The 13,647-nt window shown below is 48.2% G+C and overlaps 2 protein-coding genes across 2 annotated transcripts; both read left to right on the top strand.

The window, feature by feature from the left end:
* Positions 1 to 949: 949 nt before the first annotated feature.
* Positions 950 to 7,468, top strand: F4822DRAFT_192731 (PLU-1-like protein). The gene is made up of 5 exons (XM_051453590.1): positions 950 to 1,541; positions 1,649 to 1,697; positions 1,754 to 2,575; positions 2,919 to 3,016; positions 3,074 to 7,468. Exons 1-5 carry the CDS (start codon positions 1,095 to 1,097, stop codon positions 6,992 to 6,994), a joined length of 5,337 nt encoding a protein of 1,778 aa, XP_051317454.1. The 5' UTR covers positions 950 to 1,094; the 3' UTR covers positions 6,995 to 7,468.
* Positions 7,469 to 8,009: 541 nt separating this feature from the next.
* Positions 8,010 to 13,518, top strand: F4822DRAFT_427536 (uncharacterized protein; the record flags this gene model as incomplete). Its single annotated transcript, XM_051460764.1, has 8 exons — positions 8,010 to 10,373; positions 12,075 to 12,494; positions 12,547 to 12,669; positions 12,727 to 12,764; positions 12,818 to 12,923; positions 13,081 to 13,187; positions 13,251 to 13,423; positions 13,481 to 13,518. The coding sequence occupies 8 exons, from the start codon at positions 8,010 to 8,012 to the stop codon at positions 13,516 to 13,518; spliced, it is 3,369 nt and encodes a 1,122-aa protein (XP_051317453.1).
* Positions 13,519 to 13,647: the final 129 nt, after the last annotated feature.

Genomic DNA, 13,647 nt, shown 5'->3' with positions numbered 1-13,647 from the left:
CAGTTCCACCGCAAAACCGTGCACCTTGCATGGCCCCATTCCGTTTTTTTCTTACCTACATCCATTCTACGTAAACTATACCTTCCCTATATTCATCCTACTAGTACTAAAAAAGACAATCAATCTTAGGTAAGGTAGTAGGCACCATCAGTAGGTAAGTGCATCCATAACTGTACCTACTCTGCCCTCCCCAGCCTTTTTATACGTAACCTAATCCTGTGTGCACGTTCTGTTTTTAACTGACTTAATTTTTTTGAGGCTTTGGAGTTTCTTTGGGGGGAAAAAAAAACTGACCACCCACGTTCCACCTTACCTACCCATTTAGTATCCCGCTCTCTATCCAATTTTCCGTTTTTACTTACATACACACCCATTCATTCCATACCTACATCCTACATCCATCCTGCCTACCATCAACTTCGACATCTCAAAATCTTCCTCTCACTCCACAACTGCGAAACTTACTTCTTCCCACTCAAACATCCACATTCTATCCAACTTGATCTCGCACATCGGATTCATAAATATTGAAGCACAGATCATTCTGTGCACTCATTGAGTGCGATTTCTGCCGGGTTTCTCATATACGTCCTCTAATGATACTCATAATCCGATAATTTCGCGAGACTTGTAGGTTGAGCTGTGGTGGTGAAGATACGGTATTGGGGGAAGCTAATCATCCCGTGCTGTCCAATTTGCCGTTGGTGGACACAGAAGCTTGATTGTATATCTTGCTCAGGTACAATATCAACCGTACACCTCACGTCTTGGGCACGTACCACCGCCTTTCTTTCTTCAACCATACGGGGCCTACAGTATCCTACGATCCGATCTACGACTTAATTCCCACTGTATTTCGTCCCTTACCAGCACCCGCTCTCCTTCCCTAACTCGCGCGGCGGCATTATTCCAGCCTACTCAGACGCTCATGCGATGCACGTACAGTCCAATCTTCTGGTGACAGCCTCACACTTTACACCAGTCGACGGTGGCCGGCAAACGTAGCCCGTCATCAACCAATTCGGCGCTGCCAGGGTCTCGCCCTCAACGATTCACCCCGTCGTTCGTCAACGCACCCATCTCTGTCGTAAATCATGGTGTCCACCCCCTCCGCCGGTCAAAGCGGTGGTGTTGGTGGTGTCAATAGCGCAAATGCCAGTTCCAGAGCTTCTCCTGCCGTCGCCTCCTCCAATACCACAAACCATGGCTCCTCAGCTACCAATGGTGCGAAGTCGAAGACACACGTCAACTCAAACGGTTATCATCCAACGAATCCTCCCGTACCTCTCAGTTCCATGCGTAGTGCCCCGCTAGACCTTACATCGGTCGAGCGAAGGGGTCAACCCACAGCGAGTCGAGAACCGCCTAAGAGGAGTAGACCTTATGGACTCGAGGAGGCGCCGACGTATTGTCCGACGGAAGAGGAATGGAAAGATCCATTTGAGTACGTTCGCAAGATTACCCCCGAAGCTCGCGAATTTGGTATTTGCAAGATTATTCCACCCGATTCGTGGAATCCCGACTTTGCAATCGATACTGAGGTGAGTAGATGGATTATCTTGGTGTTGCGATAGTTCCTGGCAGTCGGACGCTTCCCAAAAAGACATCGATAGTACGACTTCGCAGGGATAGCATTGACGATATACAGAAATTCCATTTCCGAACAAGAAAACAGGAGTTGAATTCGGTCGAAGGCAGTGAGTTATTATCCGCGCTATCGTCGTATCTATTGCCACTGACCGAAATATGTTAGGCACGCGAGCGAATTTAAGTTACCTAGATGCTCTCGCCAAGTTCCACAAACAACAAGGAACCAACCTAAACCGTTTACCATACGTTGATAAAAAGCCTCTCGATCTATACCGACTTAAGAAAGCTGTTGAATCTCGTGGCGGTTTTGAAAAAGTCTGTAAGACGAAAAAATGGGCGGAGATCGGTAGAGATTTAGGCTACAGTGGCAAAATCATGTCATCATTGTCAACATCGCTTAAAAATTCCTACGATCGATGGCTGACGCCTTACGAAAACTACCTCCGTCAAGCGAAACCTGGCGTCTATCAACAGCTAGAGTACGAATATGGCGGTCCATTAACCCCTAGCCCAGCACCTAGTCCGATGAAGCGGTCGGCCGTCAATACTCCATCCAGTTTAAGAGCGGAATCCCCAGCTCGACATGCTAGTGATATTCTCCAACAAACCTTGAATGGCTCCAAACAGGAGAATGATCGAGATACTATTATGGCCGATGCGCCCCTAACCACCCCGCAACCTACATCCGGCGGTTTTACTGCCATTAATTCAGGTGGCTTTACACCGGTGAATGCCGGTTTTACGAGCGTCAACCGACCAGCCCAGGCGGAATCTAAAAGCTTCACCCCACCACCACCGAAGCATCATGGAAGTCCCCATCCATCTGCTAAAAATCCCACAGATATACGACTTTCCGCGCTCGGTCCTGCTACCGCCTTGAAGCGCCAGCTCAGCTCGGACAGTCTAGACTCAATGAAGAAAGATACCGGCACAGACAAAGATGACTCAGAAAGTGGTAGCAGGAGGAGTAAGAGGCTCAAGAAGGGTACGTATGATCTACCGTTTACTTTTATCTTTTACTACGAATCTCATATATGCTTTGATTTGTTTGTTTATTATATCAATATTTCGCGATATTTTCGGCTTAATGTTTCCGCGCCGTTGGTCCCGTTTTCCTTACTACCTGGCCTTTTGCATGAAACCGTATGACGATCTTTACGGGCGTCTTTTGTGGAGCTACGATTGTGCAGGGGTCCCCAATGCATTCAATCATGCGCTTTGCCGCATAGTAATGCACAACAGAGACGAAACCATACAATGGATTTCCTATTAGTTCTAGCCAGTGATTGGTCCAACCGTTCGCACAACTAATGCAAGTCGGTATCTAGAAACCGTTCCTACCGTTGCCGGTTCGCATATGTCACTATTTCGACCCTCGGCTCCTAGAATCCCAGTATCACGGGATGAATCGTCCAGCCCGAGCGAGGTAAATGCCCAGCACAAACTTGGTGCACATGGTTTACTCACTGATTATTTCCATCAGAAATGTGAAGTCTGTGGCAAAGGCGAAGAAGCCGGCTTCATTGCTGTCTGCGAATCATGCGATCATGGGTACCACGGTACTTGTTTAGATCCCCCGATCAAACAAAAGCCAGACGCCGAGTGGAACTGCCATAGATGCCTTGTCGGTGATGGTCAATTCGGTTTCGAGGAGGGTGGATTGTACTCACTCAAACAATTCCAAGAGAAGGCCGCAGACTTCAAGCAAGGGTATTTCGAAAATCGTATGCCTATTGACCCCGTCCTCAATTGCCCTAGACCGGTCACAGAGGATGATATCGAGAGGGAGTTTTGGAGACTTGTGACTAGTACTGAGGAGACAGTTGAGGTGGAATATGGCGCCGACATTCATTGCACTACCCATGGTTCCGGCTTTCCGACAGCCGAACGTAACCCGTGCGATCCATACTCGACAGATCTTTGGAACTTGAACGTCATGCCTCTACATCCTGACAGTCTCTTCCGTCACATTAAAACTGACATATCCGGAATGACCGTTCCGTGGGTTTACGTAGGAATGATTTTCTCGACATTTTGCTGGCACAATGAGGATCATTTTGCCTACTCGGTTAACTATCAGCACTTTGGAGCCACCAAGACCTGGTATGGTATTCCGGCTGCTGATACCGAGAAGTTCGAGAATGCGATGAGAGAAGCGGTGCCAGAACTTTTCGAGACACAACCTGACCTATTATTCCAGCTCGTGACGCTGCTCACCCCCGAGCATCTTAAGAAAGCAGGCGTTCGAGTCTGCGCACTTGATCAGAGAGCCGGCCAACTCGTCATCACATTTCCCCAAGCATATCACGCAGGCTTTAACCACGGCTTCAATTTCAATGAAGCTGTGAATTTCGCACCATTTGAATGGGAACCATATGGACTTGCTGGTGTAGAGCGATTGCAACAATTTCGACGACAGCCGTGCTTCTCCCACGACGAACTCCTATGGACGGCAGCAGAAGGTACTGGTGCAGGACTTACGATTCAGACCGCGAAGTGGCTTGCGCCGGCTCTTCAGAAGATACATAAGCGAGAACTAAATCAAAGAGAGGAGTTCATCGCAAAACATCGAGAAGACGGCCACCAGTCTTGCGCACTGAATGCCGAATCCGACGGTCATTGCTCGCTGACTTTTGAAGTATCCGACGAAGACGTACCCGAGGAAGAGTACCAATGCTCTTATTGCAAATGTTATGCTTACCTATCAAGATTTAAGTGTCTCCAATCCGGCAAAGTACTATGCATCCAGCATGCTGGGAATCACACGTGTTGCGACATACCCGAGTCAGAACGCTATGCAGGCGATCACCACAAGTTATACTATCGTAAGACCAATGAAGAGCTCGATGAAACTTATCAAAGGGTGGCGGATAAGGCCAATACACCGGAAGCATGGGAAGAAAAATACGAGAAATTGCTCGACGAGGGAGGCAAGCCAGCGCTGAAAACGCTGAGGAACCTTCTCACTGAGGGTGAACGAATACCGTACGACCTCCCCTCCTTATCAGCGCTCAGGGAATTTGTTGATCGCTGTAACGAGTGGGTCGAAGAGGCGACTAATTATACGGTGCGTAAACAGCAGAACCGCCGCAAGAACGACAAGGTCTGGCAGAGTGGTTTACGAAAGTCCATCGGAAATGCCACCCATGAGCAAAAAGAGCGCGACGTCCGTCGAGTCGAAAACATCTACCGCTTAATTGATGATGCTGAACGTATAGGTTTCGACTGTCCGGAGATTCAGCAATTACAAGAGCGCGCCAATGCGATCAGGACATTTCAGAAAAATGCCGAGCTATATCTAGAACGTGGGTGTGGCCAAGAATCAATCTCGGAATTAATTGAAGAAGGCCGTGCCTTTAATGTCGACATGCCAGAGCTTGATAAGCTATCCGAGATTCTGGAACAAACGAAATGGAACGCCAAGGCCAAGTCGAGCCGAAGCCTATTCCTAACCCTGAAAGAAGTCAGAGAACTACTCGAAGAGGGCCAACGACTAGAATTACCCCCATACAATGACAATATGAGATACTTTGGCGATAAATACCAAGCTGGATTGCAATGGGAATCCAAAGCAAAAGAGCTAATCAACGCCGAGGTCGTACACTATCCGCAGCTCGAGGCCCTATCGAACCAAGTACAAGTTAATACCCTCCCCGTAACGGCAGAAACGTTAGCTGCTGTGGATCAAATACTGCATAAGCAGCGAGAAGCACATCGCCAGATCATCGACTTAACCGAGCGTTCCAAGGATCCCGATTACACGAAGAGGCCGAAGTACGCCGAAGTGGTTGAGATCATGAAGAAGTTAGAGGATCTTAATTCCAAGCCGACGGGAACCCTGGATCTCGAAAAGGAACAGAGACGCCACGAAGATTGGATGCGAAAGGGAAAGAAGCTATTCGGAAAGACTAATGCTCCGCTCCACATTCTCAAATCTCACATGGACTACGTTTTAGAGCGAAACCTCGCGTGCTTTGACATTCGGAACGACACTCCCCGATTACCAGCAGAGCCCGCATCCAGAGCAGCCAGCGAGGAGAAAGGAGAAGAAGGCAAGGTTCGACGAACCTGGGATATTAATGACCCAGCTCTGGTAGAAGTATTCTGTATCTGTCGCCGTATTGAGGCTGGCATGATGATTGAATGCGAATTATGCCACGAATGGTATCACGGGAAGTGCCTTAAAATCGCTCGAGGAAAGGTAAAGGAAGACGACAAGTACACCTGCCCGATCTGCGATTGGCGAGTCAAGATTCCTCGGGATGCTGCTCGGCCTAAGCTAGAAGATCTCATTGCTTGGCAGGAAGAGATTCCGAATCTACCTTTTCAACCCGAAGAAGAGGAAGTGCTTAAAAACATAATCAACAATGCACAAAAGTTCCGAGATCATATAGCAGCATTCTGCAACCCCGTTCTTTCGACAGCGGCCGAAACTAGCGACCAGCGATTCTACCTTCGGAAAATCGAAGGTGCCGAAATTCTCTTGTCCTTTGAGACAAACTTCTTCCGACAGGAGTTACACAAGTGGAGTCCGGTGGCACCCGAACCGCCTCCCGTTCTGGATGTTTCGAAGAGCACGCGAAAGCCTCGTCCGACGAAGTTGCAAAAAATGCTGGCGCAATTTGGTGTGGACGATCCGGATGACCTCCCCGAGAACATGAAAAGTAAGGCTAATAGTCTTAAACGTAAGGCGATGAATGCGGAGGCTGCGGCGGCAGCTGCTGCAGCTCAGGCCGCAAACCAATCTTCTAATACCAATCTTGTTCCTCCGCACGCGACAAGCCCATCTTCTCACTCGTATGGTTCTGGTAATCATCCTTTCTTTTCTCGAAGCTCGCAACCATCTACCCCGGCTTTGACTAGTACTTCCCACGCCCATCCGCCTCAGCGATCCAACTCAGCATCTTCGAGTAGACCTGGATCGTCCCTTCGCCCCGATGCCATGGATGTGAGTAGTACAGCGGGTCTTCATCCTGACTTTTTCATGTCTGGTGCGGGTTCTAGTAGCACTGGTCCGCGATTAGCCGGCCCAGATTTGTCTTTGACGCTAGAAGATCGTTTATTGCGGGGAGACGATTTCTTAAATCTACACACGGACGCTGACAAGGCTAAGGCCCTTGAGATGTTACGCCGAACCGAGATGGGTCGCAAAAAAGCTGAGGAAATATTCGGCCCTGATGTGTGGAATCGTAGCCGCGACAATGCGTTTGTGAACAGGACAGACATCGGCCAGACCCACCAAGACGACGACAAGGACGTCGACAAGATGTTCTTGGATCTTACCAATGCCGATGACGATGAGGAGGCCAAAAAGGAAAGGCAACGAGAAAAGGAACGAGTTAGTGTCACCGCTGATAGTTTTGAGGCAGAGCGAAATGCGATGGATATGGAGGATTCTGATTGAGCATCGCCGTCTCGAAAATATCCTAACAAATAATCGATGAGGGTTGGTGTTGTCGATAATCAGCAAGGGTCTAAGTTAAGGAGAGGTTCGACATAATCGGCATATTGACCATTAAAATTCTCTAGCGTATCGACCAATATTTCTCTGTGCTATATTCATAATCGCGGCAGAAGGGCAGGCGTACAATTAGGGAAAATACGTCATCAGATATAGAGGCGTTATTATGGCTGAAGTTGCAGACCAAAATTTTCTTTCCATCTTGTATCATTACAGGACTTAGGCCAGAGAGCCCGTTTTACACATCACTGCATTAGATAGGCGTTGCGTCCAGGTTTCGGCTCGGTATACCTCATTCAATTCAATGGAAGGAGTCGAGAGGGGGAACCGATACCTAACGTAGCTATTTACGTAGCTATTTGATTTGATCGTTATTCATTTATCGCCTGATTCCGTGTCGAATGTGACTACTTGTAGACTTTTAAGATGTGCCTCTGTCATTTAATGTGTCTTGCCCTGAGTCACTCCTGAGTTGTATGCCTTGGAGTTAGGGTGAATGAGTACCCAACCCTTCGGGACACGGACTCGCCACTCTACTCTAAGCTGACTGTGTTAGGTCATTCTAGAACAATACTTATTCCTGCTCTTCTACTTGGGACCATAGTTGTTCTCTTGCTCCATGACTACCTAGGTACCCAGGTAGTTAGACATGGTTAGAGTATATGTGACTATGCGGTAGATTTATCAAGAAGTGCCAGGATTAACCGTATTGAGAACCTGTTATTTAGTATGCGATTCCCCTACCGTACTGAGCTGGATATGCCACGTCTACGTTGGCGATGCTCGTGGCGTAACCTGGTATTTATTATAAAGGCAAGGATTCTCGTAGCCACTTCTTTAACTTAAGGGAAATCTATCCCAAGGAAACAGACCTTTCACCTGGTCATTAAATCGGGATAACCCCGATACTATTACCATGCTATTGACAGTATCATAATAGTATTTTGATCGAGTGAAGATGGCCGAAGAAAATACGGCAGACGCAAGACTTAGATGGAGCCATCCAAGATTTACGTCCTGCTACAACGAAGCCGATGTAAAGGTAGCTGCTGCTTGCGTAGAACTAGGGGGGCTGCTAGGCATCTGTAGCGATACGTGCAAGCAAGTCAGTGAACGGGTTCTCAAGGCCACGGACCTTGCTCCTATTGCCTCCATCGATGTAACTATAGGATTCTCCAGCGGTGATGTAGCTAGTCGCCTTGGAAATACGTCAGGAGGTCAGAAGTTCATTGGTCTCGTTTGCGTGTTGGTCACGGCGTTTACTCCGTTTGAAAGTGCGCAGGTTCTAGCGGAGTTGATGCAGAACCATGTCGCATATGAAGATGGACGATTTCCTACGCCTCAGCAGCTAGAACCGCTGATCTATGCGATGTATTCGAGGTGCCTGTTATCGGGGTTCGCTGAGCGTATTGTCGACTACGAGATAATCTACTCCCGAGAACTTCGCGGTCAAAGATACGACATTAATTCGTTGGGTCGCTTAGATAAAACCCCTGGAATGGAGGCCGTAGTCCAACTAGTTGATCTGCTGCTCATGCTCCAGGTAGAAACACCCGGCGAAAGGATACGCAAGTTAGAAGCGATCAGCGTCCACGCTGGTTCCTGCGCGCCTTGGATTGCCGCATTTTTCCATTGGTGGTTACACAAGAAGCCGCTTCTCTATTTCGGAGACAAGCCGATGCGATCGGAGAAGTCCGAAAAGAACAAAACCCATGTCGCAGTCAATCTCGCGGTTCCTACGAATAATAATACTTCGGAAATCATAAAGATAAAGGCTTATTACTCAGCGGAGGATATTGAATTGTGGAAATTCGGTCCCGGCAGTACTCCACGATACGGCGGTCTCGTACAGATCGGTACGTACTTCCGACTCCTCCTCTGCATCCTCAGACTTGACCGAGGCCAGGCTCGCAAGGCGGCTGTCGAGGTAATCCCGTTCGCTCTCTTAGAAGCGCAAAGGGGATTGACGATGTGTTCCGAAGGATGCGTATCGCGGAATCGTTGGGGTGCGCCTTGTTACACAACTTCGGATATTGCCGATAAGAAGATCCGGCTGGGTCAGATGTACCGGACACGCGAAGACAACGTACTTAAGGTCAACTCGAATCGATTCGAGCCATTTCCGAATAGAGATGATGCTACTAAGATCCTGCAACTCGTTCCGGGATGCGAAAAGGAGCATTTGAAGGATTTGCGCAGTAAGAAGATGGGCCAACGGATTTATGAACACCCTGAAACCGCTGCATTCTTCGGTAAAAATCAACATGGGAGTGAACTTGCGGAATGGCAAAAGGGATTATTTCGTACGCAGTTCACTCCCTTGGCAAATCCGGGTTCGGTGACTATATTCGAAGAGCAGATTGCTAATATCGTTGCTACGACTCTAGCTTTGTCGCTATTCCGTGAGCCGGAGGGGTTGTTGGTTACTCCTGACCCGTTCGTGTGGAAGGCACCGGAACTTAGTCCGAGTACGGTTATATCGGCTACTTGTAGAGTCTTTCGGAAGGTGAAGGCGTGCTGCGATGTGGTGGAGTGGCATCAAGTGTGTCGAAAATTGGTCGGAGAGACGCGGATGCTGGGAGAAGAGAAGCTGAACACTATTATCTCGTCCTGCGCTGGACAGTCAGTTTGGCCGGCGATTATATTCCCGTTTGCGATCCCGGCGGATGGTGAGAGCTTCCTACGGATGAACTGGAAGCGGGGAAATGTTTACGATAACCAGACTGGGAGTCGTCTTCACAGGATCGTTGGCCATGACTCGCGTACGGACCGCGATAATATGCTGCGAAGCGTGGTTAGGATCCCGACGCGATTAACCGCGTCTGATATGGTGCCTCCCCCGAGCTACTTCGGATTTTGGAAATGTATACTTTGGGATGGTAACGATAAACTGGTTCTGCACTATGGAGTGCAACGGTCGACCGATCACGGGAAAGGCGATACAATTATCGATCCGTATGGCGCGATAAAGAATATGGCATCGGCCGAGCAGCTTTTGAAGTGTCCACATGATCCTAATACGCCAATGGATATTCCAACCCCTATGGACATCGACATCGACTTTAAAGTTGAGTCCGGCAGTCCAACTCCAACGCTTCCAGATGTATACTTAGTATATCCTGAAGATGTGATGCCATGGCTCCGGGACTGGGTACATAGAGCGAATCCGGAAGAGGCGACGCGACGGGGACTCGGAGGTCTCTTAACCTACGCGCAAATCAATAACGAACCTCGCCCTGGTGCTGTAGCGGTCGTGCCGGTCGCCGACGGGAATTTGATGCGCTTTTTCGCGTTGGCGAAGCCAGTCGGAGCGCATGTTGCGGTTCGGCGACAGGCGTGTATGGCTTGTTGTGTTAAATTCTGCAAGGAGTTTGGGTTCGATATTCTCGTGTTGTAGGTTTGGGGATGATTCGGAGAGGTGGTTAGGTTTGGCCCGAGTTGATTTCTAAGTAATGGAACGTATCAATGTACCTGCTAAGATTGTGATTCATAGGTGACGGTGGTTTCTCGAGTGATTTGGTTTTGGTCCGGCCATGGTCTTGGGCAACGGTAACAGGGGTGTGTCTGCGTAACGTACGCTAGTTACTCGGGATATAATTATACCAAAATTTTCAGAAAAGGCATCAATCCGAACCTGCTTATCTCGTCTTTGAAGGTACATCTAGCATATATAAATCTAATGTAATATCTACGAAGCTATTTCCATAATTGCGAAACGCGAAGAAGAAAAATAAAGAAAAAGTTCAAATACATTACTAGTTGTGTGAGTACGTACCTAGGCGCTTAGGGCGTCTAGAAGCCGAATATAACGTCCTATATCAACTTCAACACTACGATTTCAGCGATCTAGAGTTTCTTTTGCGTAGAATATTCATCTAATTTCTCAATGAACGGATATGCTGTAGGTGATGCTGTTTTATTCTATGTTAGACTGACTCTTGCCATCATTCTTCTATTGACTTCTCGATTTGATAAATAACGTTTTATGCCGTACCATCCGTTCTTCAGACTTCTTCGCCTTTGCCTTCTAGCCCATCGTTGACATAGAGAGCCTGGCGTAGTTTTTCTGATTTCTTGGCAATGAAGTGCCGAATAATGGTTTTGAGGAGCTTGATGTTGCCATCACTTCAATTTCCCTGCACTTGTCTCCTAGTCGATTCGATCTTCTGCACTTTCAGGTATCATACACAGACATCATACATCCAACTGTTCTGTATTTGAAATAGTTTCCCTTAGATCTAGATTTTCTAATATCCTATGATGGCGCCCCTGGCTTCCCCCTTTTCCCCTTTTGCGAATCGCTGGATTTGATTGGTCGAAATATTGTGAAATATACCATAAAGGGTATGTACCTAGGTATCTAGAAACTTTTCCAATCTCGATTTACTTAACAACTTGATCTCATAAGGACTTATAAACGAGAAATTATTGAATTATCTCATGTACGATGAATTAATGCTTACCGGACGGCATCCAAGATGACCGGCAGTCGGAGAGAAGGTATAATGCAGGGTGGGTATTTTAGTCCGGGGTGCAGCCACAAATCCGGCCGCTCGGAACGGAGACCCCCGGAGTGTGGGGACTGAAACCCAATCAACTAATTGCCGTATTGCCAAGTACAGTATTCTCATAATTCAACCAACATAATGCTTTCCCACCGCGATGGGGTGGCAGATCTGCCCCAATACGGACGAACTATTCTATAGTTAGATTCAACAGGTAATTTGACCGCAGCATCCTGGTGCTGGTGACAGTACTATCGTAGTTTTGGTTCGGTGTGACAGGTGAGCGGTTCTAATGATTATGAAATCCATTACCTTAATTACATTGTTCTGGATGAATGTAAAATAAACCACCCAGCACCGAGTATTCTGCCGATGAACTCGGCATAAGCGACTGTTATTCGGGGTTATGTTTCTCTAAATTGTATATATGTTGGGCGGGTAGGGATCGCCCACCTTAGCGCACTTCTTCCATCTCTATTCCATCGCCAATACTGACATCGAATTCAACATCGATACAGTTTTTCACGATGAAGGTGTCTTCTATTGCTTTCGCTATTGCGCTTGCCGCGCCGTCGCAGGCGTACCTCCGATTCGGATGTTCCACGTTGAGCGTCCAACGTCTTGACCCCCTCGTCGAGCCGGGTGTCGTCCCTTCGGCCCATCTCCACCAAATCGTTGGTGGCAATGCCTTCAACGCTTCTATGGATCCTAGCCAGGACCCCAGCCAGAGGGCTACTTGCACTACTTGCACGTTCTCCGAGGATTTCTCTAACTACTGGACCGCCGTTCTATACTTCAAGGCCCGTAACGGAACCTACCACCGTGTGCCCCAGTACCCGAACGCTCTCTTGGGCAACATCAACGGTGGTATGACCGTTTACTACATCCAAGAGTCGTTCAACTCGAACGGAAACCAGAAGATCACTGCCTTCAAGCCCGTACGTCCCTTATGTACCCAAGTATACAGTTGACATAATCTAATGGCAATAGGGTTTCCGAATGACAGTTGGAACTCCTAACAGCAAGGACGGCACCAACCCCGGCCTCCGATACACCTGTCTGCAAGACGTCATGACTCGATTCCCCGAGACCGCCGAGTTCCCCAAGCAGCCTGTATGTGATATAGAAGCTTTGTTGTGTAACATACGATTACTAATCCTAATATTCTAGTGCCCAGCTGGTATCATGGCCATCCACCACTTCCCCGCGTTGGTATTCCTTTCTATATGTGTATTCGCTATCCGCTGACCATATCTCATAGCTGCTGGGATGGCAAGAACCTCGACAGCCCCAACCACCAAGACCACATGTACAACACCAACAAGGGTGGCTTCACCACCGCTGGTGCTTGCCCATCTTCGCACCCTGTATGTATAAACGCCCAACTTTTATCTTGAATACTCGAGCATCCCTCCCACTTCAGTCGGTTGTCTTTAGGATACATGGGGCGGTTATTTACAACCTCATGAAGAAGCTATACAATTCTGGAATGAGTTGCTAACAAGAGTTTCTTCATGCGCAAAGGTCCGTGTTCCCCAAGTAGCGTTCGAGACGATGTGGAACACCACCATGTTCAACGACAAGTCTCTATGGCCCGAGGATGGCTCTCAGCCCTTCGTCTGGAGTTACGAGTAAGTCTAGAACAACAACGAGCGACTTACCTTCCCACTCGGTGCTGATTGATTGCAATTTAGGGACAGCGTTGGCTACGGCACTCACGGCGACTACCTCTTCGGCTGGAAGGGTGATGCTCTACAGCGCGCCATGGACTCTCAGCCCCTTCTTAGCAACGGTATCGCGACCCAGAGCGTCGCTCAGGCGAACCAATGCACTATCAAGAGCACCGTCAACGAGGAGATCGACGGATGTAAGTTGTTTTATCCCTTATCAAAATGAACCCGGCTAATGCGTTGTACCTCTTTAGGGCTCACGAGCCTTCCCGGCCGAAAGATGGACATGTAAACTACTACTAGTCCGACCCGAATATGATGAAAGCGCTAGGAATATCTTCAAGGCGAGGAGAGCGGTGCCGCTGAGAATCTGAAACTCTGCCAGCCTTAAATTTATGTAGATATTCGTTCTTTAGTTGAA

Source organism: Hypoxylon trugodes (genome assembly GCF_022578975.1).
Source record: "Hypoxylon trugodes strain CBS 135444 unplaced genomic scaffold F4822scaffold_3, whole genome shotgun sequence".
In the NCBI taxonomy this organism is placed as follows: domain Eukaryota; kingdom Fungi; phylum Ascomycota; class Sordariomycetes; order Xylariales; family Hypoxylaceae; genus Hypoxylon; species Hypoxylon trugodes.
Note: the sequence above shows the minus strand (reverse complement) of the source record. Positions and strands in the feature narration are given on the sequence as shown.

Excerpts from the sequence above, each read along its gene's own strand:
- F4822DRAFT_192731 (XM_051453590.1), top strand. The coding sequence starts at position 1,095 with ATGGTGTCCACCCCCTCCGCCGGTCAAAGCGGTGGTGTTGGTGGTGTC. Across the intron at positions 1,698-1,753 it reads GTTGAATTCGGTCGAAGGCA|GCACGCGAGCGAATTTAAGT; the intron begins GTGAGTTATTAT and ends GAAATATGTTAG. Across the intron at positions 3,017-3,073 it reads AATCGTCCAGCCCGAGCGAG|AAATGTGAAGTCTGTGGCAA; the intron begins GTAAATGCCCAG and ends TATTTCCATCAG.